Here is a 25,580-nt window from a genome sequence, read left to right on the forward strand (position 1 = left end):
GAAAAAAAGCTGAATATCAACCCAGATAATCCGTCCAACCCTTGGCTGGATGTTTGACTTGAATGATGCAGTAATAAGAACATTTGTTCCTGCTCGTCCCTGAAGAGCCTCCTGGTGATGAAATGAAGAGGAAACGCTTCAGAGCGAGCAGCAGAGCCGACACAGACGCATTCATTTCTTTTCAATGTTACTTTATTCACACTTACTTTAATCTTATAGTTTAAAAACACATTTAGAAGGAACAATTACTTAAAATATTTGAATATTTCAAAGATTAAAAACATGCTTAAACAGCATTACTTAAATCATTGACACTTTAAACCATGTAACAATTATAAACTCTTATCCTTTACAGATGCATCAACTGTCCTGAAACTCTTTTTTCCCTGCCAACAGGGTCTGTGGTGCTTCGATCCGGCTTCAGTACCCCCGTCCTGAGCGGTAACCCGATTGTGGTTCTAGGCTGAAGGCTCGGCTCGCTCTAGGATCGGGATTTGCTGACCCAGTGGTACTTGTCGACACGAGGCCCGGCGAAGGTGAACGAGGGTCGATAGGGCTTGAAGCTTTTCTGGCTGGAGAACTGGGAGGTCGGACCTCCGGCTGGAGGAGCGTGAGGTGGGAACGCCTCCCCAGTGAAGGCCTTCCGCTTCTCCCTGAGCCAAGTCTGAGGAGCACCGGGAGAAAACTCACTGAACTGAGGAGGAGAGGACGAGGAAGGTTAGAGGAAACACAACAGACTGAAACAGCAAACATTCTTTAACTACCAAACACTGCTGATTTTAAAGGGTAACCTGGCTGCTCAGATCTCATGTTTGTGTCTTTACGTGACTATTAGGGACAGTTAGTTTTTTGGTTTTGCAGCCGACAGGTTCAGATTGTCTGACAACATTATTGCCAAAGCCACCAGACTCCATTTGCAGAAACAGTAATTTTATCATAAAACCAACTTCATTGACAGAAAAACAAAATGAACTATAAACATCTTGGTTTGTCTTTCCAGTGGTCCAACAATCACCGGCTCTGCTGTGGTTCAAAGACGAGGTTCATCTCTGTCGGGATCCTTAATAACAATACGAGTGTCAGTGGAAACTTCTCGTGGATGTTCGTTGTTGCAGGCTCTTCTGTGTTTAGCTAAATGTAGTCGGTAATATGTGGTGGACTTTTACTGTTTTACAAATTACAGACATGAGAGATTCACATGAGAATAAAATCACAGACGTCCTCCACAATTATTACAAATGACTGGAGGTCCACAGGTAATACTGACCCAGTACGGACAGAGCTTCAGACACAAGAACATGGGAAAAGAGTCCTGGTTTTAGTTCATATAAACATCGTCCCTGTTGTGTCAGACCCACCCTGTAGACACTGTTGGGGTTGCTGACGGTCGGGATGGTTTTGGGTTCAGGGTTGGTCGGCGCGATGGGAACCGAGCAGAGCGACGATAGGCTGCTGCTGCTCATGCTGTTGTCTCCGCCCCCTTCCTCCTCCTCGTCTGAGGAGCTTCCCGATTGGACCTCCAGGCTCGCCCGCTCCACCGCGTCATGAATGCGACGGGAAAATTCACCATCTGCACGACGACCGCTGTTCACCACCGTGACGCAGAACGGAGTGCTGTGTTCACCGTACCTGCAGGGAACACAAACATCAGCTGACACAAACCAACAACCTTTAAACCAAAAAAACAACCCAGAAAAGAAAACAGTGCAGCTTCTAGTCAAACTGTCGTCTGCATCATCTCACTGTTCCTGAGCATCGTCACTTTGGTCCTGGTCTCGCCATGTTTGAATAAAGCATCAACATTCACATAATGGACACGCATGTCTCCAAAACACCTTTACTATCATGAAACCAGCAGCGGCGCAGAACATTTCCTCCTCTGCTGCAGCGAGTTGGTACGTTACCTCTTTAAATGATGCATGAGATGAAGACTACAATCAAACACTTCATTGATTCAACGTTCGCTCTGAGTGCATGTTCAAAAGTTACATGTCTGAACCCTCAACATGACACCAGAGCTAGCAATTGATTAGCTTAGCATGAAGACTGGAGGCAGTGAGAAACAGCCAACCTCTCTCAACGCGACGCTTTAATAAATACATTTAAAGTACAGTTAATTCATTTAACATACGTCATCTCTTATATTTAATCTGGACACAAACACATGTAAAAAACAGCAACAATGATCCTCAAGTCTTTGGTTGCTGTGAGGCTGTGAGGCGACAGGTAGAGTCCAGGAAGTCACAGGTGAGCTAAGCTAAGCTAAACTAAACTAAGCTAAACTAAGCTAGGCTAGTGAATCAGTCAGTAAACTGAAATGTGACCAGAATCTCTTTAATTGAGTCATTGCAGGGTTGAAAGCATTAATACAACAGTGAGGTGAAAGTGAGCAGTGTGTCCAGTTTAAAGTTTACTCTCAATATTGTGGACATTAAAAAACATTTTGCCTTCAGAACCAGTGGGAGTGTTCTGGTTCTGAATGAAGTACTATGAAATACTAAGTCTGATGACCGACCTGCAGGACACCTCCCCGGGGTCGACCCACACAGTCAGCTCCTGTGGGAAGCCCAGGTCCTCGTACCGCACGGCGCTCCGCTCGCAGGCCTGCTGCAGCACCGGGTCCTGCAGCCGCACACGGTTCATCCGCAGACACCTGAAACACACAGCGGGATGATCAGCACCAAGTCTGGTTGAAAATGTGGAAAGTTCAACTGGGCTGGTTTCTGCAGGTTTTGCTCTAGTGCTCTCTGTAGATGAGTAGCTTTGGTTTTACATTTCTGTGTCGGATCTCGGCCTCAAAGCCGATAAAGTACAACTGAACAAGATGTCATTTGTGATGCTCGGCAACAAAAATGTAATTAGTAACATGTATATCCAGAAACATTGTTTCAAAAATGATGCCAATGCTCCTGTTTGGTGAGCATTTTTAGTTTCTCTTAACTTTTTGGGATTAGAAGGACTTGATAAGTATAAAAACTAAGCATCATCTTTGAACAGGAAGAAAAAAAATGTCCTTATAAAAAAGGGGACGATGGGTTTATTTTGCTGTTTAACATCACAAAGTCAGTGTAACAAAGTATAAAACTGTTTATCATCTTGATCTTAATTGTTCCTCAGACAAATCCCCTCACCTCAGGGTTTTGTCTTACATTCAGCAATCTTTATGCTCTGCACAGAGAAATGCTCGTATCACAAAATAAAAATCAATAGACTAAACTGTACTGCATGTAAAAACTTTGTACTCTTGTTAACTGTTGATTTCTTCCCTTCACTCCTCAAATGAGCCTGTTGCCATTTCTAAAATCCATCCAGTTTTCATCCGATATCAAACTACAAATGTTATTTAGCATAAATAAACAAGTTCCAACCAGAAACTCTGATCAGGTTTTGGACCTTTTCCACTTTCCCCTCTGGATTGGCTGAGATGGCAGCCATCTTGTTTTTGCACAGATTAATTGTTTGTTGCCACTAGATGACAGAAGCTGGAGTCCACGGATGAGGACAACAGGTCTAAGTTAAGCAGAATGAAGTATAAAGTGCAGAAAACTCAGAATGTAATGACCCCATGAGGACGCAGCGTCTCAGGGGGATAAAACACCAAAACATCGTAAAAACAAGTTGAAGCCAAATCTCCATCCGGTGTCTGTTACTGTGGACAACACGCAGCCCGGTTCAGAGTTTCTGGACTAGAAGTGAAACTGAAGACAGTGTAAGTGTTTTTATAAGTAGATGAGTTATTGACCCTGAGAGGAAAAAGATTATCTTACAGCAGCATTAAAGGAGCAGTCTGTAGTTTTGTTGAAGAAATGTTGAGAAAGATATTCACTTGTTTATTCACTTATGGAGTACATAAGTCTGAATTTGTATTATTGTCTCATTAATATTGTAAATATTAAACTTTTTTAAAACTACATAATGTCCCTTTAAACAGCAGATTCACAGTAAAAACAAACAGATTCATTCTCAGTTTTAAGTTTTTCTAATATGTGATGGAAGATGAAGAGCACCGACCTGTAGGCCTGACCCTTGGTGGGTGCGTTTGGGTGCCAGTGGTTCCTGTAGTTCTCAAACAGAACGGAGGTGAGCGCAGCAGCGAAGCGCTCCCTGCCTTCATTACCCAAACATCCATATCTCTTCACCAGCCGAGCCACGAAGAACACAGCAGCAGCGATCTCCTCCTTCATGACTGCACACACACTCTCTGACCTTTATCTTAACAAACCTGCACTGTTAAAAACCTCTACAGAGAATAAAACACGTGTAGGGTGATCCTACTGCTATAGAAAAACAAAAAAACACATAAAACTAACAGGACAACCTGGAGGTCAGACGACTTCAGCAAACAGATTTGCTGCTGGAGCTCTGGAGAGAACTCAGCTGGGATTTCTACCACAATAATAAATAAGGAAACACACACATATATATATATATATATATGTTCATGTGTCTAAGTGTGTGTATGAAGCAGCAGCTTGTTCAGGAGCAGAAACTTCACACACATCAGATGCTAAAAGAGTCAAAACCAAAAAAATACAGTAACTCCCTCCTTCTTTCTCATGTGGTCTAATGAAAGCTCAGTTCAGCTGTGTGACGGGCTGACGCACCTGAAGCTCGCTGACTTAATCACTCTGGTGTGTGTGTGTGTGTGTGTGTGTGTGTGTGTGTGTGCATGTGTGACAAGGTAAAAAAGAAAAACACAACTTTTGTCTCAGATAATACCTGAGTCCATCTCTGCAGTGATTCACTGTTGAAATTTCCAAAATGTGAATAAATGAGTTGAACATTTGTTGGGACTGAATTAATGAAACAAAACTTTATGACTTTTATTTCTCTGACATTTACAAAGTTCTCCTTGGACCTCTTTCTGTCATTAGTTGCTGCCTGGAGAGACGCCGCTCTGCTCCTCTCTCTGCTGATGAACTCACTTTTTACAAGATTAATTGGATATTAATTTACCCCAATCCAACCGCCGGGTGCCACCTCTGCCAGTGAGCACGTATTCTCTCTTTGCCAACCAAAAGTACTGTAATCCCATATAGAAATATCATCCGAGTATTTGGCAGTGTTGTAAAAAAGTACCCAAAAGTCGCACTTGAGTAAAAGTAAAGATATCGTGTTAGTATATCAAGTGTATACTGGTGAAAGTCACCAATATGAAAAGCACTTGAGTAAAAGTCTTCAACTATCTGATAATAAATGTTCTCCAGGATCAAAAGCACAAGTACAGAGTATCGGCCTATTGTCACATCTGATATTCAGCATTTTTCAGATTTGTGGAGTCTGTGTTTTTAAACAGATTGTGATGAAATAAAGTGATTTAAAAACGTGCTACTATGTGCTCTGGCCTGATGTAGCATATAATCTGCAAAGTAACTAGTAACTAAAGTTACCAAATAAATGCAGGAAGCAAAAAGTAAAATAACTTGTCAGTTTTAGAGTTTTGAATAAAAAATGCAGCTAGTGCAGGGTGTCGCACATTTAAACCTCCTGCTGGCAGCTCAGTTCATGTGTATTATTCACATTAAACAGCCTCTGCTCCTGGAGGTCTGACAGGTGGACAGACGGCTAAACCAAACTCCATTCCGGGTTGTGTGGGTTTACTCCAGGTTGTGTGGGTTTACTCCAGGTTGTGTGGGTTTACTCTGTGTTGTGTGGGTTTACTCCGGGTTGTGTGGGTTTACTCCGGGTTGTGTGGGTTTACTCCAGGTTGTGTGGGTTTACTCCAGGTTGTGTGGGTTTACTCCAGGTTGTGTGGGTTTACTCTGTGTTGTGTGGGTTTACTCCGGGTTGTGTGGGTTTACTCCAGGTTGTGTGGGTTTACTCCGGGTTGTGTGGGTTTACTTCGGGTTCTCCGGTTTCCTCCCACAAGAACACAGATGGATCGGGCACTTAAAATTGCCCCAGAACATTAAACATCCTTGTAGACCTTTAACACACGGAGCCTTAATAGACTCCACAGACATTTTGACTTGTCCATGCAGGAAAGCTCAGGTGTGACCTGCGATGCTAACGATGGCTCCATTCTGTTAAGTGCCCCAGTTAGTGATGTCAGTGAGTGAGCACACTCAGGACCAGAACCAAGAACCAGCTCACCTAAACTGAACGCAGCCATCATGTGTTATAAATTCAGTCAACGATGTGCTGTATGATGAAACATTCTTGACATCTTGAGCATCATTTTATATACACGTTCCAGAAAATACTGCCTCTCAGATCACTGTATCTTCAGTCATGTACGACTCTCTAAGGTTTATACATTTGAACAATATTTGGCTGCATGAGATTTTAATGACCCACTGAGGGGTTACTGCTCGTCAGCAGAAAGGGAAGCAGGAGTATCTGTAAAGACCACATCTGGTGAAGGTGAAGGAGCTGCTGATTCGGGTTTCAGCCACTAGGTGGAAACAAACAGCCGCTAATGGGACAGACGGTTCAGTGATGCAGCTGATGAGTGGCAATTACTTTCTCAATTAACTGATTTTAAATGTAAGAAAATTTCTCCCGAACAATGTCCCACATCCAAGAGTGATGCTTTCAGATGACTCACTGCTCCCAGTCTTCGGTTTACACTGATAGAAAAGATAAAAGATGTTTCTGTAGCTGGAACCTGACAATGTTTTTATATTTCTGTTGGAAAAATGACTGAAATCGATTAACTGATGATCAGAATAGTTGCAGATTATTATTCTGTCGATTGTCCAGAAATGAAAAGTCTGTTTGTCAGTTTGTCTACATTGTGACATCACATTTTGTGAAACAATTTAGCAGTTCTGAAATATTCACTACATCAACGTGTACTGTGCAGTTTAATCCATTTTAATCACTTAGACGTAGGATGTTGGTACTGGTTGTTTTTGTGGCCTTTGCAGAGTCATCAGCAGCATCGTCAGGTCTCGGTCACTTTGCTTTTCATACTTTAAAAACACTTCATTTGCAATATTAATGCAGATTACCAAGGCAGCACATATTTTCTTAAACTACTTGATCTGTCTCGAGCAGCTGAAGCACAACATTTCTCCCTCGTCTCATCTGAACTGGGAAAATAACCAAGAAGAAATAATGATACAGAAAAACAATCACAGCATATATTTTATTTGAGTGAACACTGAATTTATAGAAAGCCAAAACCCATTCTGTCAAAGAAAAAACAAAGAATCTTAAAACTTCCACCATATAAATGTATCAAGTGAACAAGCGTAAAGGTTATAGACAGCAATGACACAGCAAAGTGCAAATGATGAGAGGAAGTGAAGAGAAAATTTACAAAAATATTTATAGCTTTTCTTCTCCTGTCAGACGACACAGATTTTGCAGTTGTTATCAGTTTACACACTCAAATGAGTTTAAAACCAGTGGAGGGGCACTACTTTGGCCTTTAAATAAATTCATGTAAGAGTCACTGAACCATCAAATCAATAAATCAAAACGTCCCTGCAGCTTTTCAGGCTGCGATCAGGAGGAATGATGCTGACTGGAATCCAAATCAATGGGCGATATCTTCTGAATCTGATAATTCTGATCAGTGCGACAGTGCTTTTGTTTGGTTTAACACGAGACAGGAAACGGTGCTGACGCCGGACAAAAGTAGCAAAAAACAAAACAGACAGACTGCGAGGAAGGGGCTCATCTGTCCGAGGGGAAATACGACTCATTTCTTTGACTACTTTAGAAGTCAAACAATAAAAAAAAATGGAAAAGTCTGGTGATTGAAAAGATGAAACCTGATCACAGGGCACACGCCTTTCTGACTTCTCTCTGTCAGTCACACGCTCTTTCATTAAAATAAACTCTGAACATAAAAACATTAAAAACTTTAATATCATCCGACCACACAGCAGTTCTGTGGATCTTTATTTCCCTTATTCTTTGGAGTGAAGATTACAAAACAAAAGGCTCTGATTTAAACTGCTGTTAACAACACTGACTCAGGTCCAGTCTCCACCGACGAAGACTGCGACCCCTCAGCTCACAGCATCGACCAGAGAGGTCAGAGGTCGCAGCGAGACAGAACGTTATAATGTCAAATGACTATGAAGTAGCCAGATTAACCACCAGCTTTTGGGACATTAAAGGTCGTATTGATAACATGTTTCAATAAATCATTTGTTAGAATAACATCTACAGGTCTTACAGGAAGGTGCAGAATAAAAATCTCTCTTTACCTTAAAAACATTATTATGATTGTGAATTAATAATTTTAAAATGATCGTTTTGTTTTTCTCTGTCGTTTCTCCACTGGATCCGTCTCGATTAGTGGATTCACTTGTGGGCGAAATTTTATTAATCCTCTCCGGTTGAATTAAAAATATTTGGTCAACACATTTCAGACTCGAGCACTTATCAACAGTTCAGATTAAAACATAATAAAAAGCTTTGTAAAGAAATCTAAGCAGGAATGGAGCAAAGCATCAGATGAATAAATAGATTAATCGTTCTACAGTCGAGTCCGATCAACATAAAGAACAGAGCTCATTTTTACAAAACTCTGAAAAAGCTTTAAACATAAAATTCCCCAAAATGGTTTAAAATAATTTTGCCAAAATAAAAACTTTTACAAACAATCACAGAGGACGTTTTACAGGCCGGACTGTTCATCAAACACTCAACAGGAAGTGAACACGGCCTCAACGACACCATTTTTACAAAGAAAACAAAAAACAAAAGTCGGATCATTTTCAATAAGCACCACTCTGCGGGTGTCCAGCACATTAAAGGGTCAGTTCACCCAAATTATTGAGCACGAAAACATGATGCTGCCACTCGTCGTGCAGAGCGTCCTGACTGCGTTGTCGACGCAGTTTTATAATTTATCAGAAGTGTCACGACATCATTTACATTCACCTCATGTGCAAAAACACACAAAACAAGCTGTTGGATGCATGAACGAAACCTTTACAATCAGCTTCAGTAACTATTTTCAACTACAACTTCACGTGCTGACAAGTCAGTGTAGCTCCAAATGAAAATCCCTTCTGCATTTCAATAATATTCAAATTTCACCTTCCAGTGTAATTTATGTTGTAACTTATGTGAAAACTTTATAAACAGACAAAATCTCCATGGATCAACCTGAAAACACCGTTTACGTGTCAGTCAGAACTTCACAGAACCCAAAGATGACCTCGATGTGCTCAGCTTGTTTTGCCAACAGTGAAAAATGCAAAGATATTAAGATATTCCACTTTCTATGACGAGAAAAACAGAAAATCAGTATAAATGTATATTTCAGAAGGTGGAATCAGAGTTTTTAACATTTGCAACAATTAACTGATTAGTATCCAACTACTGTGATAATCAATTAATTGGTTCAAGAGGAAAACTCTGATGTCATCTCGTTACATGTGGATATCTTCTGGTTTCTTTCCTCCTCTGTGACAGCAAAATGAATATCTTTGAGTTTCAGACTAAACAAGACATTTGAGGACGTCATCTTGTGCTGATCGACATTTTTCACCCTTTTCTGACATTTTATAGAAAACAACTAAACCATGAATCCAGAAAAAAACTCAGATTAATCGACAGTGAAAATAATCGTGAACTGATCTCAGCAGGTCAAAGTTCTGTCACCTCAGTGTGGATCAAAACCAAAAACCTGTTTTCAAATGTATCCGTGTCAGTCTGGACCTCTGACCTCAGCTCTGACCACGGTACTCAGATTACTCTGCACTCACGCTGATTAGAGTCTGTGACACTTACTGCTGTACTCGAGTACTTTGTGTAACTGTTAGCAGACATTTAAATGGCTCAGGAAGGATGAGGTAACAGATGCACTGAAATATTCTGAAACTTTTGAAACGCAGCCTGTCGCCAGAAACTAAAGGAAAAGCTAAACCCACACTCAGTGTGGTGATGAGGCCTCAGAACAGACAGAGACAGAGAGGAGTAACACTTTAAACAGGTGATCGATGTAAAGAGTAAGGCTGTAACAGAGCAACTCTCCCAGGACTGTGTTTAAATAACTGGACAGCAGAACTTTGTCAGAAATACAAAAAAAACAAGAGTCCAGCCAGAGACTCAGAACACGTGGCCTCTTAAACCAGCTCCACCCTTCAACAGACATTTAAGTCAACACAAACCAGAGGAACCAGATTTCAATATCCATGATTATTATTATTATATTCATTTTCTGATATACACATCAGGGTTTCTGCCAGTGAGGTCAGCCACCGAGTTAAAGACTTCCACTCAGTCTCACTTCTCCATACTGTGACATTTATATTGTCGGAGCACCAACTCTTCCTCCTTGTTGTGTTCGCTACAGCGTGAACATTATGGGTTTTTTACATGGCCGTCAGACTGCAGATGAAAGTTCAACCCAAACAGCTGATCTGCGGCGTAACACAGTGCAGGCACAGCTGTGCTTGTGCGTAGGAAAGTGGACATTGTACGGTCGAGGGAATGTCGTCCCAAAATGTTCAAAATATAGCACATCAACGGATATATAGATTTTTAGGTGTTCCTCCTTTGAGGTGGCTAAAATGTGTTTTGCTGTTGGTGCTACGTGCTGCTTCTCCACACGGGGAACAGCTGACGGTCGTCTGCTGCAGGTAACACACTGACGAGGGTTTAGTACCTCATACAACCAAAGACCCCAACTACCACTTCAAGGTGGACTGAAATCGGTGCCATTCGTTGGGGCTGGTTCAGTTCTGGGGAGTACATTTCTGTGTCTTTTTCGGTTTGGCCACAAATGCTGGGACCTGTGAAGACCTCTCGCCTCAACGCACTCTGATCCAACACTCAACTGTCCCACAATGAAACCAACTCGAGTAGCTGCACATGGCTGGAGAACGATCAGAGTTGCAAATAGCTGCAGACATCGCTCGAGAAAAGGAAGAACGAACTTCTTACAAACACACATTTTACCTCCCATCAGTGATTTTCTCAAATCTGATACTTGAGATTCAGTTCAGTTTGATTTTGATTCTGCAGTCAGGATCAGTTTTAAAACAATGTTGTGAGATTTCTGAAGCTGAACTGATTCACTTCAGGTCAAAAGTACAGCATGTGTGGTTTAAATAACGAGTACGAGAAGCAGCTTCATTCACAAAGTTTTCTACTGAACTGGATAAAAGCAGACGGAAAATATGACCGAGAAGTCCAGCTGGTTCACAGTCTCTAATAAAAAAGCCACCTACAGTACAGACCGGTGCTGGTGCTGCTGAAGCTATAAATGATTAAATATTTTAAATGTGCGTTTTATAGAATCCAGCAGGTTTGTGTCGTTACAACAGAGGAAAGACGACATCTCGGTCTCAAGATCGGTTCATGACACCGAGGAGAAAGTCGCTGACAGGATGAGAAACCACTGAGCACCAAAAGCAATAATGCCGTCATCAGGATCAACAGAGTAGAAGCTTCATATTAAGGTCGCTGTAGTAAGAGTTAGTTAGTCAGGCTGTCCTCATAAACATTCATCAGAATATACAGGTGTTTATAACAGCATAGAAACATGTTCATGTCGACATTTATAAACACTTACAATAAACTTAAAGTGCTCAAGAATGTTAATAAAAAATTCAGAAAATTCCTTTAAATAGCATTACAGAGACTTACTTATTAAACCTTAATGAAGCTTTGTTGCTTTATTAAGATTAATACAGACTATTATTAACAACCAGCTGTGCTTTCTGCAGCTACCAGAAGAACAAGAGTAACGCTGTATTAAGGTCAATAAATCCTTAAACAATGCTTCTATAGGACGTGTTAGGCCTTATTACATATTACACTTATTACAGGGACCTTAATATAGGGCTTTAACATGAAGCGTTGGCTAAATTAAACTTTTAAAAACTACTAAAATACTGATAAAATATAACATTCAACATCAACACAAAGGTTTGGTGATGCAGGTGGATGAAGGAGTGAGGTCACCTGGTACAGAAGCTGCTCAAACGAGGGAAAAATGATTATTTGCGCATAATTCGTAGCAGGTGTGAAGAGATCGTTTATGACCTGACATAAATAATTAAAAATACATGTTACTTAAGAAAGATGCATTTGGTCTGTTTAAAGATGGAGGAGGTTTGGTGGAGAATTCACGACTCTGACGTTCAGACGGTTTCCAGCAGACTCACAGCTGCTGTGAAATCAAACCTCCGTCACAATTATCTGCAAATAAATTTCACCCAGTAGAAACTAATTTGGCACAAAGGCCCTCGTCTCCACATCAGCTGCCACTCTTCTCTTCATGCCAGGACTTCACCTCGAACGAGGGACGCAACAGTAAAAGCAGCACGACAAGGCATCATATGTACACCTGGACATGTGTATGATAAAATACGTCCACCTCCACGTGCCACTGAGTCTGTACAGCGATCTACATTAAGTTCTCAGTCGTTAATGAAATCACGCTGCTCACAGCCATCAGCTCTGAATACTGCAGCAGACTGGAGGCAAACAAACGAAAAAATGAATGTCGTTACAGCAAAATGAACAAAAAACACCTTCATCAGGAGTGACTGATCGGAAGTGAGTATTTCCTTAAAAAAAAAAAAAAAAAAAAAAAAAATGAAGACGAGAAAAACAAACTTTGTTTTGTCAGACGAGGCTTTGGTTCAGATTTCTGATCGTTTCTAATAAAACTTCAGTGGCTCTTTACGATCAGATGTTCAGAGTTTGTGTTCCAACATGTGACGCGTGATTTTCCCTAAAACAACAAACAATAAATAGATTTTAAAAAAAAAAAATGTGTTCATGTGTCGAGTGATTTTCTGGCAACTGACCCACTTCAAGGTGCAACAACTAAGAAATTTAGTTTAAAACATTCAAAAATGATAAAAGACAAAGAAATACACGTTTCTACGTGTAAGACGTCTACATGTATGTGTTGCAAAGATGTCTACTGAAGTTAGCATGCTAACCAGCTAGCCGTCCCATACCACAGCAAGGTCCCAGGGCAGCTCGCTAGCTGAACAGCTAAATGAGCTAGCTCGCTCAGCAGCCAATTTTGATGGTGGCCAAATTTACACACAGCACCTTAAAAATTCAAACTGCTTTGGAAAATCTGCAGAAGCTTTGCAGCAGCTTTTCTTGACACCTTAATAAACCAAAGATCACAACATACACGAGTACGAGTGACTCATCTGGAGTGCTGCTCGAATCTGTTCTCTCAGTACAGTAACGACCTGTAACAGCCACCTTCTCTTCTCCCGTGCATCAACATTCAACAATTAAATATCCCGAGCAGATTTCATGCAGCGCCAACTCATTTAAAAAAAACAGGATTTCTACACGTAATTCAATTTAAAATTAATTAAACCTCCTCAAACTGTGTAGCCATGCAGGTCTGGACAGACTTTCTGTAACTCACTGGCTTATAATAAATCAATTTCCCATGTTTTTCCTGAGCAACAATCGGAGGCGTCTTCTCTGTTTGTCATTTAAAAGTTGACGAGATTCCACAAAGTAAAATCCGTCTCACTCGTCAGCTCGAGGAAATAAAACCTAGTCTTCCAAACTTTCAGTCCTCTGCTACAACCGAACATTTAGCTGCCTGCGGAGTGTCAAAGGTGGCTGAGGGTGAGAATAATCATCCTTAAAACAGTGACAATAAATAAAACACTTTGCAATAAAAAGAGAAGTCAACATAAGATTTGGATGAGCGTGAGTAGATGACTGATACCGGAGCGTATCATTGGTATGAATTTGAAGGAGCGTGAATATACTGGTGCTGAAACTCCAGGTGCTGCCGTGCTCACACTCCTCTTATATGCCCGACACAGTCTGAGGGAAGTCTCACTTCCTGCTGCCGTTAAAACGGGAGCTTCTTCAGCTGCTCGAAGGTGATGAAGAACTGAGGAGGGTGTTCAGGAAAACAGGTCAAATGGATATTTCACAGCATGCACCTTTATAATAATCACCATTTTTTAATCTTAGATTATCGATTTGTTTGTGAAGAGGGTTCACTCTGGACAGATTAGAGAAACTGAAGAGTAATTGAAGTTGTCTAACACTCACCTGCACAAAGACGAAGAAGATAAAGTCAAGCTGTTGTTGTGAAATAACTTTATATCTTTTTTTAACTAAAATATGAAAATGACAGTTGTGAGGACATGAAACCAACGATCTGTTGATCTTTACTGATCCACACGTGATGGTCTGACAGTGGCAGAGCCGTCAGTGCAGGAAAATAAAAACACTTTAAAGTTACATTGATTTGTGAAACACTGATGTGGTGAATGACCTGCACCGTCACAGTATCAGCTGCTGTTATGTTTCAGTTATTGTTAAAGGAGCAGTCTGTAGTTTAGTTGAAGAAATGTTAATGAGAACAGAAAGATCTTCATACTTGCTGTAGATTTTAACAATTAATCAGGATTCATCCATCACAATTTTTCTCAGCGAAGAGAAAAAATAATGAAATCAAGTCTCTTGTATGAGCCTGTGTGAATATAAAGTCTGGTTCTCAAAGCAATTTAGAAGAATATATAAATGCCGGAGGCTCGATGAACCGAGCTGAACAGACTCGTTTAAAACAAGTTGATCACTCGACAACTTGTTTTAGCACAGGTCAACTGAATGTTGCTGAAAATCCTCAATAACTAAGCTAACAATCAATGAAATATATCTTACGTTGACTTAGGAGTGGAAAAACTGGATGAAATCCATTATTATGATGCAGCTTATGTTGCACTATCAATCTATATAGTTATGTAGTAAATCTAGTGGGAAAATAACCAGATAAGAACGTCGATTAAATACCTATGAAGTCAATATCTTCGTCATATTGATGGAATATCACATAAAAACACAATTCTGTCATAAAGCACACTAGAGACATTAGAGACGAGGCTCTGACACGTTTCTCATGTGATATATTTTCATATCCCTCGACTCTGTGACCACACGGACATTTTTGGTGGATGAGTATATCTGGAGAGACAACATGAGATCTATTCCAGGCTTTACAGTTTGTTCCTGTCTCCTGTTCTGCTGTGAAGCACTGAGTGTGTTTTAAAGGATACGATGATGTTCCACGGGCCCAGCCGCAGCCAGTTGGGCCAGAATCCCTTATAGAGAGCGAAGAAGCCCTCGTTCCTCCACGTCTGCATCACTCCGTCCAGTGTTCCTTTGTACATGGGGCCTCCCGTCATCACTCGCTGGTTCATCATCCGGGTCCGGACCACGTCTACGGGGTTGGAGGCCAGCGCCCCCGCCAGGCCACACGTGAAACTTGAGCTGCACACACATCAGACACGGAACAAGGTAAACTGACCAGTCTGAAGCCGAGTTTCAATCAAAAGTCACTCATTTAAAAAACAGTCACAGTTCACTGCAGCAGCCTCCATCACACTGCTTCAAAACACACAGAGTGATCCGAACTGAGGATTGAAGAGTAAATAAACGTACATGAAATGTGTCAAAATGGTGTCGCCCATGACTCCGGAGCGAAGGAGGTGCTTCTTCGTTATGTCATAGACAGGAAGTTCCACCCCAACAACAATGGCTGCTCGCTGCGCTGTGGGGATGACACCCTGAGGAGGAGGAGGATGAAGAAGATAAGTCTGACGGTAACACTGTCACAGTACAACAAACTCACAGTGCTACAAGAAACAACATGTATGAAATCATTTTTCCTGTTGAAGTGTTCCTTTTTTTCTGTAGTGGGCCATTTACCGCTTAACACAATGAGAGCAGTGAGAATGAACCAAGACCGTAAAGTCGGAGCCAGATGAGAGCTGAAACTCACAGTGAAGCTTAGAGGAGCTGCAGATTCAGGAAATCATTCTCAGGTTCATCACTACAAGCAACAACTTTTATACTGTTTTCACATTTTCATTTGATTCATTCATTCGATGTATATAAACATAGATTTAATCGCTCGGATGCTTAGTTTAGGATCTCTACATGCAGAATTAAGTGTCACAAACAATCAGAGTTTGTGTTTTTGGATTCTGAGCCGCGAAGTCCGATAAAAATGAAAGACTCATGAAAATGTGGGCGCCATGTTGAACACAGTCTCCACTGCTAACACGTACATTACACACACACACACACACACACATCCCTTCACAAAGAGCTCCAGCACTCACTCTCCACAGCCCTTTGGTGCCCTCTGTCTGGTAGATGTTGATGAAGTTGGACATCATGCTGCCTTGAAGCAGACTGCCCTGCGCCTGCATCCTGATCTGGACCAAACACAAGAAGAACAAACACTTTCACACTCTGGTCTCAGGAGGAGGATTTGTTTTAAGCAGCTGTGGGAATAAATCCACTTGTCTGTCGGGAATTTTTAAATATTTTAATATAATGTCATGAATTAGTAGACAAGATCAACCCAAACACTTTATTGATCACCAATATAATCACTGATTCATTTTCTCTTGATTCATTAGTAATTCACACAAAGTAACATACATTTACAAGCTGAATTATTATTCTGTGAAACTGAATCCTGAATCCTCGAAACTTAAATGTGTTCTGGTTGATTTCTTTAAGGAAGCCTCAAACTAAACCATTTGTTCTGTAACAGGAAACATTAAACCTGGAAAGTCAGAATTAGCTGGAATGTTAAAAACAAACAAACAAACATTAAATTAAATTTCAACCTGTTTTTATGTAACTGTGGAGCAGGAACACATCAGCACTGGATGCTCTGTCACTTCTTTAACAAAGGATTTGCTTTGATATATTGATAAACTGATATCTTAGCGTATATTTTGAAGAATCACCTTGAGGACGTCGGTAGGGTTGGCCAGAGACGAGGACAGGACTCCGGACACAACACCACAGAAGACGTTGATGACCATCGTCTCGTCTGTCAGGAGAGACCAGAAATTATTTTAATATACAAAAACAAAAACAAAAGCACACAAACATAATTAGATTCAGATTAGCCTCGGTTTACTACGTATAGACGTCTAGAAGGATGAGTTATTTCCAGAGATCATTAAATCATCATGCAGTGTCACTCTCAAAACACTGGTCCATCTTGTTTGGGACAAAACGTCTGTGTGATTATTCAGCAGCGTCGTGTTGAAGCAGTCCGGCCCTGATGAAGGCCGTAATGCCTGAAACACGTAGGCATGTTTTTACTGATGTTACTGAACATGTCAGATTATATTGTTTTCATTACGTTTTAGTGAAATTTTAGTTTTTTTCTTAAAGTTTTAAGAATATTTTGATGATTATCGGCAGAATAACGTGAATCACAGTTATGTTGTTCAGGATGATTCAGACGTGACATTTTCATTTACGCACTTCATGGATTTTATCATTTAGATCTAGAAAAACACAGTTTGCTCCGACCCAAACAAGACACAAGTTAAAGTGTGTTGACAATGACACGGACGCAGACGGACCTTCTACATCTGGTCTTACATCCCGTTTGATTGCGGCAGAGCTACAGATTCAGGATCATTATGAACTCTGAACAAGTGGCTACGAGAGTCAGAAAGAACAAACAAGTATCTTTTAGAGAAGCATCTATTTTTATGGATTACTGTCTGTGACAGAGCTCAATACAATAAATCACTGTGTCTAATTCATGTGATGTATCTGCTGTGACCTGCTTGGAGCACCAGGTGGGCCGAGTTAACTGTGTATCAACACAAAGTGACACTCGATGGACCTTCAGACTCCACTTGTCTGGCACTCCAAGCAGATCAGAACTGAGGATAATTTGAAATGTCTGCACACTCTCTACATTAGCTTTAAATAAACGGTTAGCATTAGCCTCAGCAGAGTTTGTTAGCATGTGGTGGATCTCATTAGTTGTAGCCCAGTGTGGCGTCTACGCTGAAGTCAGAAGAAGGAGGAGGAGACGGACTGAGTTCAGAACAATAGTTACAGTGATCCTTGATCAACCTGACCGACAGTTAGCGTGGCGGTCCACGCGCCGCTCAGTTTTTGGACGGCGTAACGGGGCGTTCGATCCCACCACAACCACGGGGCAAACCCAAGCCTGCATCAAGACAAGCATTCAGAGCACAGTGGCACCATCGAGGCGGAGGGCATGCAGAGTGGAGAGGCAGACAATCAACACAGACAAAGAAAAAAGAGTTTTGTGTTCTGGTAAAACATTACAAACAACAAAAGGTCTTCATCCCTGGATCAGTTTGAAACCTCCCTCATCTACTTTTCACATTAGATTCAGATCATCAATATTCAAGAAGGACACTGAATGCACAAGACAGTCGCCTGGTTAATTGGTGCCGACACGTTAGTTTAACCAGTAAACAAACAGAAATGTAAAAACCTCACTTCTCGTTAAATAACATCCTGGTATCATGAATTTATACGCAGCCTTCCACTGGAGCCACTGCAGCTGTAAAGCGACCGAAATCACAAACTGTTCTCACTGCGGTCCATCTGCCCTCTGTCTCCAGTCTTCATGCTAAGCTAGGCTAACCACATCATGACTTTACTTAATGCAAAAACAAGATTCAAATCAAGCTCATAAATTCAAACGTAGTTTCCAAATGTTTTTAAGAAAAGTATAAAAATATAACTTCACTCTTTTATTTCCTTTCAACCACTCAGTTCTGTCCTACCTACATCTACTCTATTATTTATATTAATAATCTGATATACACTAATTGCCCATTAATTATTGAAAGGAGCAGATGGAAAGAAGAGTGGAGCAAGGAGAACAAAGAAACAGGAAAGAGGGAGGAGCAGTAAATAGGAAAAGACGAAGGACAAATAAAAAGCAGCCGGAGGTAAACGAGGCCGACACAGAGCCCGTGGTCAAACTTCCTGTGAGGCTCACAAACCTGCTGGCGCCGGTGAATGGCTGATAAATGTAGCGCGAAGCCATTTGTCTGAAGTGGCTCTCTGTCATAATCCCATTTTTGGCGTTTCAGTCTTGTTGCACTTCTTCCTTCGTCTACACCACTGAAGTCACTTCCCTGTGTTGGTAGGAATACACCGATATGTCTGCTGGATGTTGGTATAAGCTGATATTCTCCTTACTGGCTGCTTTCAGCAAATAAGACGACGTTCACTGAAGGCACAAGCTACCGGATCGTGACGTCTGCCAACACTTTGTACTGAAAAAATCTCACCATAGAGAAGGTAGTTGTACAGCCGGCTGAAAGGCTTTTGAAGCAGTTACTTTTCAAAGATATAAAAGATTCTCTGACATGTCGAAAACAGTTATGTTGAGACTCGTTTCATACATTTTCTTTTTTTCTGATTCTGATTAATTTGTAAGACCAAATTTCAAGGCTCTTTCAAGGATACTGGACTGAATAACTTTAAAACAATTCAGTTTTTTTTTATTATAATGAAGATTTATTTGCTTCCCTGGCACATATAGGGGAATAAATTACAATAATTATCAAAAGAAACAACAACATCATCAGTATCTGCATCGTATCGGCTCATAATTCACACTCAGTGCATCCCTTCCTTTTGGGAACTTCAGGCTCGTTTATGCTCAACATTAGATGCACACACGGAAACAGACGGAGACGTACTCGGTGTTCACTTCGTCTGTATTTCTGCACGTTTTCTGAAAGCTGACAGACACGGCGCAGCAGAGTACGACCTTTGGTAGTCGTGGGGGGCAGTGCAGCAGTGTAGCCAATAGCTCGAGCGAGACACAATCACAAGAGACAAGAGGGAACTTGTTAAAACTTCTTTAGGAGAGGTTTGAGACGTCTGTGTGATGGTACTTCACCCAGCACAGACACAGTTACTGCAGAACAGCTGGGAGGAGACCACACAAGACCAATATGAGTCTGTGCGGCGTCCTCTAGTGGTTGTATTACTTATCATCCATGCTAACGTGCAGGACGCCTGGAAGTATGTAGGCAGTGACGGTTATATCATTTGAAACGGATGAAACTATTTTTGTTGGTAGAGGGAGAATCAATGAGCCCAACTCCTCCACCGTGGAGCTGGGAGCAATGTTACTTTCACTTTCAGCCATGCTTGTTGTTGTATGACGCACAACATCAATACATCGAGTCGAAATATTGCTATTATCACGATATCATAACAAAAAATAATAAATCTGGTTTTATGGTGAAATACATGATACGACACACCCCTCATGTGAGGCGTCTCCCTGAATGGTGATCACTCTTTGTGTTGAGGACGTGTCTGTTTCCAGGTCAATGAAACATATAAAACTCTATGAGATCTGTGTCAGGAGGGTAAAAGCACATCAGAGCACTTACAGCTGCAGTGTCACTGTAGCCTGACTCACCCTCTTCCTCCCCCTCTCCTCTCCTCTCCTCCCCCTCTCTCTCCTCTCCTCTCCTCTCCTCTCTTATCTATTTGGCTTGCAAATTAGTGCCGGCAGTTTAACACACTCACTCTGCTTCCAGCAGGTCAACAAAGGTTGCCACGACACGTCCAGCCTTTTCTTTTAGAGGGCGTGGCGTCTACAGTCGGACACTGAAAGGCTCAGCAGCTGTGCAGCTTACAGAAACCTGCTCCGTGAAAACATATTGATGAAGTGTCACTGCACTGATATCATCAGGGTGAACTGATGGGCACTTCATGTCTTTGTGTGCTGATCCCACATTGTCTACTACACCTATTCTGATGGGTTATAGACAAAGTAATCTAATGAGATAATTACAGCAAATTGTTGGAATAATATGAACTCCTCTTCATCCATGTCTGCATGTAAACAGAAGCAACCAACTACCAAAACACCCAAATTAGACAAAGAGGAAAGAAAGCCTGTTTGAGCTGTTTGAGGCAGGAAAGATGTTTTAAGTCCAAACAGAAGAAAAGTAAATGAGAGATCTCCGACTGAGAGATGAGACGAAGCAGAAAACAGAAGATAAGCAGGGTCACAACATTTTGGTTCATGAAACAAAGATAACGCAAAAGAGAGGACTAACTTACAGAAATAACTACAATTTTTTGGAGGTCTAATATCATTTTCATAATTACTCTGTGGATCACTTGCCGATTAGTAATTTATTTCATTGTGTTGTGTCCAGGGTGGAGAGCAACAGTCCCATCTTTCACCTCATAAAAGATAACACTGTAAGAGGACTAACTAAACCTTTCTTCAACGTTCAGGTCGACTTTAAATGTGAGGGGTTACTTCAAGTCTTTTGTAAAAGCGTCTGTGTCTTGAGTGACCACTTGAGATCAGATATCACTTTCCTGCTCTACGTGCAGATAAACATGGACATGATGATTTTTTTTGCGATTCACAAAGTTTGTTAAGTTTCTCCTGACTCGTGACCGACATGTTAACTCAACAACTCTTAACATGTTAACCACTAACATTGGCAGGTTGAGAGAGGCCAAACGTGTCGTTCATTGAGGACGTCAGCTGACGACAAGGTCCTTGAACACACTGCTAAAAGACTGAGGTCACATGCTGGCTACTTGATAGCAAGTAGTGCAAAATAATTGACCACATTTTACTACACTTTGGATAACAGCATCAGTTAACTGGCTAAAATGTAAATTCAGAAAATGACTGAGGTGCTTCTAGTTTTCTTCTTTGTGTTGCTGCTGAGGTGTTCAGCAGTTCAAGGTGGTGTCGTCTCCTCTAAGCGAGTTGGCTGTAAAGAGTTCTGCTCGTCGTGGTGCTGGAGGGCTCACAGGGCCTTCAGTTGACTTAAGAGCCGTCACACATGGTTATAGATTAAACTTAGTTTGCAGGAGATTGCATCAGTCTGAACCAGTCAGAGCTGGAATACAAATACGAATCTGAATTTAATATTCAGAGCGGCTCACTGTCCGTATCATTCAAACCATCTCACACAGTTTATTGTTTGCACAGCTGCTGAGCTCAGCTGACTGTCTGTGACTGTTTTTCCAGAGTAAAATCTTGTAGATAAACATGTTTTCAGGTGATTTCTGTGACACAAACGAACTGAACCTGTGAATTAAAAGGCTGGTTTCCTTCCCTGTAGGCCGGCTGAAGATAAGAGAGCTCATAAAGAGAAGGTTTTCAGAGACATGTTTCACACTCACCCTCAGGATGACTGACAAACAGCCTCTTCAGAGAGTTGTAGGTTCCAATCTTGATTGTCCCGTAAGAAGCTTGTCTCAGCAGAGCCGGAGAAATCCTGGGAGGAGACGTCAGACATGTTTATTTATTGATTCATCCAGGCGGTGTTCATCATTTACTTTCAGTCTTAAAAACTAAATTCCTGTCTTTTTGAGGTGTGTGAAATCCATCCTTAAGGTCCGTTACTCAAACCTGCTGCTTTCAAAATCAAAGAGAAGATCCTTCTTTAAAAACTGAACACATTTCAGGTCCCACTGGGCTTCTTTCAGGTCTGTGGTTGGATTCACAGTTTAACCACCCACAAAGTGTAACAGCTGTGGGAGCAAAGCTTATAACTGCATATTATAACGAACACATGCTGTTTCCATCAGCGCGCTGCAGACTGCAAGCGCAGATCAAGAACAAGCGACTAGATTTACTTAACAGCACGTTGACTTTAAGTGAAACTGAACAGCAAGACATCTGTGACTGTTTCCCCATCATCTTGAATTAACTTAGTGCTGAAATTTTAAGTTAATTCTAATGTTGTAATCCAAGAATTTTGCATCTCGTTTGCATCTTTGTGATTGTCAACAGCAGCAACAAGATGGTGAGGACAAGGTGGTCGGCATCTTTACATCTAAAGTACGACATCAGGCGAACACCGTCCATCAACTTTGACTTCAATTCAAGATTCATTTTACAACACGACTGGATAACATCACTTTGTAGTAGCACCTTACGCTTTCACAAAAAACTACACAACCTAATGAATAAATAATCATAAATGTCCATTAAGCTGAAGTAGAAGATGTCTGGTGAAGTGGTACAGAGCAGACTGTGCAGGTATGATCCATGTAGTTAACTCCATTATGTAAGTTATACTATATTACATATTATTTAATTCCCACTGAACATGAAGATCCACCAACAAAAGCACCAGTTCAGGAAATACAGCAGCACAAAGTCTCCACTGGTGCTGAATTGATAGAAAACACACAAGTATGAGGATTTTTATATCATCAGTGAACACTGGGCCGCCCACACTAAGAACCATCACTATAATTATAAACATATCATTTTATAAATCTTCCTAACTCAAGTGGATGGAGGAGACCGTGGGGAACAATATCACTGAGATCTCCTTCAGAGTGATTTGATAAACGATAGAAACACTGAAAGGCCCGGATGAGATAAAAGCTGTGTCATGTACCCACAATATGGTGAGTACTGGACCGGATCATCACACAGTACCCGTCTACTGTGCTCAACACTGTCTGAACTGTGAGGAAACATAGATTATGCAGAGCCTGAAAAATCTAATTTCATACCCAGAGTAAAGCGCCCGGACGCCCTCCTCCTTGCCGATCCTGAACAGAGCGTGGAACATGCCTCGGTACCGGACCTCCGTGTACTGAGACTGACCCTGGACCTGCAGCCGGGTCTTAGTCAGGTCGATGGGAAATGTCCCTGAGGATTAACAGTGAAAAAAGAAAGATAATAGAGATTAACAGATAAAAATAAGATTAATGGACTTTTCACCTCTCATGTATAATCAATACATTTTTTCGTATTTAACCTGTTTCTCAAGGTGCAACTCAAGGCAGCGCCCCCTTTGGACAAAAGCGGTACGATCTGTTGTGAAGATCTTTTTGTGCGTACGTTTGTTTTGGAAGTGAGAGACCGCAGGATGGACTGTGATGAGGTAATGTATTTATATATGATTTATATGTGATTATGTGATCAGACCCGAGCACAGGCATTAATAATAACTATAGATATTTTTCACTGATGGTCTTGTTTGCTGTTACAGGTTTCATAAACACTTAAAAGTTCCTCTTGGTCATTTTAAGAAACAAAAGTAAAACATCTGATCAACATTTTTCAACATTTTCTGACATTTTACAAGCCAAAGAGCTAATTGATTATTTGAAAAACAAATTCAACTGGAAAAGAAAGTGACCGTTGGTGCAGCTCTTTACAAAAATAACAAGTTACACGTTAAAAAAAATAACCTCAGGTCCTTGGGAACTTGGTTAAATTTCTTTTTTCATCATGCAGCAGATGATCTAAATATACATGTTTTTCAGGGAAAGCAAGGCCTCTGAGATTGATTGGCAGACTCTGAGACTAACTGCCAGTTAATTAATTAATTAATGTTAAGAAACAATCAGGCTGTTGTTTGTTCAAATGTTGGATGTGTATCAACAAACTGAATTCTGACTTAATGATATGTGTAAATGTGCAGTTGCAGGACGATGCACACACACTGTGCACCACAGAGCTTTATATGCATTCAGCTGCATCAGTCCTGCCTGCAGCAGCCTCACACCGCCGAGCAGCAGCCTCACACCGCCGAGCAGCAGCCTCACACCGCCGAGCAGCAGCCTCACACCGCCGAGCAGCAGCCTCACACCGCCGAGCAGACGCTGCTGCTGCTGCACAATTGTCCTCTGACTGCAAATTCATGGCATTTAAATACTATTTGCATAAAACATGTAGTGCCACGACACCGCAGCCTGTGAGCCAGCAGTGTGCATGACGGATGGGGGGTTGCATGTTGTGCTGCATCACGTACCGAACTCTGCGACGATCGAGGCCATCCCTCCGTAGATGAACGGCTTCCAGTTCAGACTCGCCATCTCCTCGGCGGCGGCCGCCTCCACCTGCTGCAGCCCCGCTACAAACAACAGCGTCCAGAGACAGAGGTCAACACAGTGCTGCGGCCTCAGGCAATACAACATGTCGGGAAACATTGAGATGATGCTGCTACACTTCAAGGAGGCTCCTCAGCATCAGCATCCCCGCGTACTGCGCCGGAAACAGACGCCCGCTGCGCCGAGCGCCGCGCACAGCGCCGTCATAGCTGCTGCGGGGGCTCCTATTGGCTGCGAGGTCGGTCAATCAAAACATTTCTGCGACCTGATTGGCTGGTGCGCCCCGAGAGGAGTGACCTGAGTGACAGCTCGGTGAGAGCAACAGTGTCACGAGAATTAAATGAAGTTGTTTATTATCGTTAACGCAGCGGTGTCACGTGACTTCACTACATTAAATGAATCATTTTAATACAACATGACATTTTAAAAACTGGAAACTGCATTTTAATGGCCGCTCCGACTGTTAGCTGGTAGCAGATGGCTCCTGCTAGGCTAAAGGCTAACGGCTACTCGGCTAACACTTGTGGAAGCAGCCAGTTAGCGGTGTTAAACAGTCAGCAACTAAGTTACCGCCACACTCCGCCGTCATGTCGCGTACCTGTGGTGTCGGTAGAAGTCCGCGAGCTGCTATTTCACTTGGTTTTCCATCACTTCAAATATCCGCGGCTCGACTTTTACTGAAGTACAAGCAGAAAGTTGCCTGCTGCTGTTAGCTGTTAGCCTCCCAGGCTAATGTCAAACACACCAGAAGTCAGTCTTCTTCTTCTGCTGCTTTAATGTGCGAAGGCTGCTATTACCGCCCCCAGTGTCGCACTACTGCCATCTGGTGGACAGTGTAGAGTACTGACGAGAGACAGACAGATATGTAATAATGAAAAATGACACATAGGCTTTTAAGAAAATTGTTTTATTTGAGTGAAAATTCATAGTGGATCTGCCGTCATTATTATATTATTATATTAAAGCCTGACCAGGGACAAAGACTGCAAATTAGCTGAAGCTAGACGTCTTAT

General features: G+C 41.6%; 2 protein-coding genes across 3 annotated transcripts; both read right to left on the minus strand.

The window, feature by feature from the left end:
- Positions 1 to 174: 174 nt before the first annotated feature.
- Positions 175 to 4,559, minus strand: btg4 (B-cell translocation gene 4). Its single transcript, XM_073479840.1, has 4 exons — positions 4,012 to 4,559; positions 2,516 to 2,653; positions 1,359 to 1,629; positions 175 to 694 (listed from the first exon to the last, which is right to left on the minus strand). The coding sequence occupies exons 1-4, from the start codon at positions 4,182 to 4,184 to the stop codon at positions 482 to 484; spliced, it is 795 nt and encodes a 264-aa protein (XP_073335941.1). The 5' UTR covers positions 4,185 to 4,559; the 3' UTR covers positions 175 to 481.
- A 6,861-nt stretch (positions 4,560 to 11,420) lies between these two features.
- Positions 11,421 to 25,319, minus strand: slc25a14 (solute carrier family 25 member 14). Of its 2 annotated transcripts, XM_073479455.1 has the most exons (9): positions 25,166 to 25,319; positions 24,489 to 24,590; positions 23,242 to 23,380; positions 21,895 to 21,989; positions 16,674 to 16,759; positions 16,035 to 16,130; positions 15,352 to 15,476; positions 14,967 to 15,180; positions 11,421 to 13,795 (listed from the first exon to the last, which is right to left on the minus strand). In XM_073479455.1, exons 2-9 carry the CDS (start codon positions 24,550 to 24,552, stop codon positions 13,754 to 13,756), a joined length of 861 nt encoding a protein of 286 aa, XP_073335556.1. In that variant the 5' UTR covers positions 24,553 to 24,590; positions 25,166 to 25,319; the 3' UTR covers positions 11,421 to 13,753. The 2 variants fall into 2 exon arrangements, with proteins under 2 accessions (XP_073335556.1, XP_073335555.1); XM_073479454.1 differs by lacking the exon at positions 25,166 to 25,319 and having other exon boundaries at positions 13,680 to 13,795; positions 24,489 to 24,604.
- Between the last annotated feature and the right edge of the window lie 261 nt (positions 25,320 to 25,580).

The sequence above is a fragment of the Pagrus major genome, chromosome 13, assembly GCF_040436345.1.
Source record: "Pagrus major chromosome 13, Pma_NU_1.0".
NCBI lineage: Eukaryota > Metazoa > Chordata > Actinopteri > Spariformes > Sparidae > Pagrus > Pagrus major.

What these genes read in the sequence shown, in the direction of transcription:
- btg4 (XM_073479840.1), bottom strand. Translation starts at nt 4,184, where the DNA reads ATGAAGGAGGAGATCGCTGCTGCTGTGTTCTTCGTGGCTCGGCTGGTG. An exon ending in ACCAAGGGTCAGGCCTACAG is followed by an intron (nt 2,654 to 4,011) that starts GTCGGTGCTCTT and finishes TGTGTGTTTCAG; the next exon opens with GTGTCTGCGGATGAACCGTG. An exon ending in CCCGGGGAGGTGTCCTGCAG is followed by an intron (nt 1,630 to 2,515) that starts GTCGGTCATCAG and finishes TGTTCCCTGCAG; the next exon opens with GTACGGTGAACACAGCACTC.
- slc25a14 (XM_073479455.1), bottom strand. Translation starts at nt 24,552, where the DNA reads ATGGCGAGTCTGAACTGGAAGCCGTTCATCTACGGAGGGATGGCCTCG. An exon ending in GCACCAAAGGGCTGTGGAGA is followed by an intron (nt 15,477 to 16,034) that starts GTGAGTGCTGGA and finishes CCTCCTCCTCAG; the next exon opens with GGTGTCATCCCCACAGCGCA. An exon ending in ACCATTTTGACACATTTCAT is followed by an intron (nt 15,181 to 15,351) that starts GTACGTTTATTT and finishes ATGTGTGTGCAG; the next exon opens with CTCAAGTTTCACGTGTGGCC.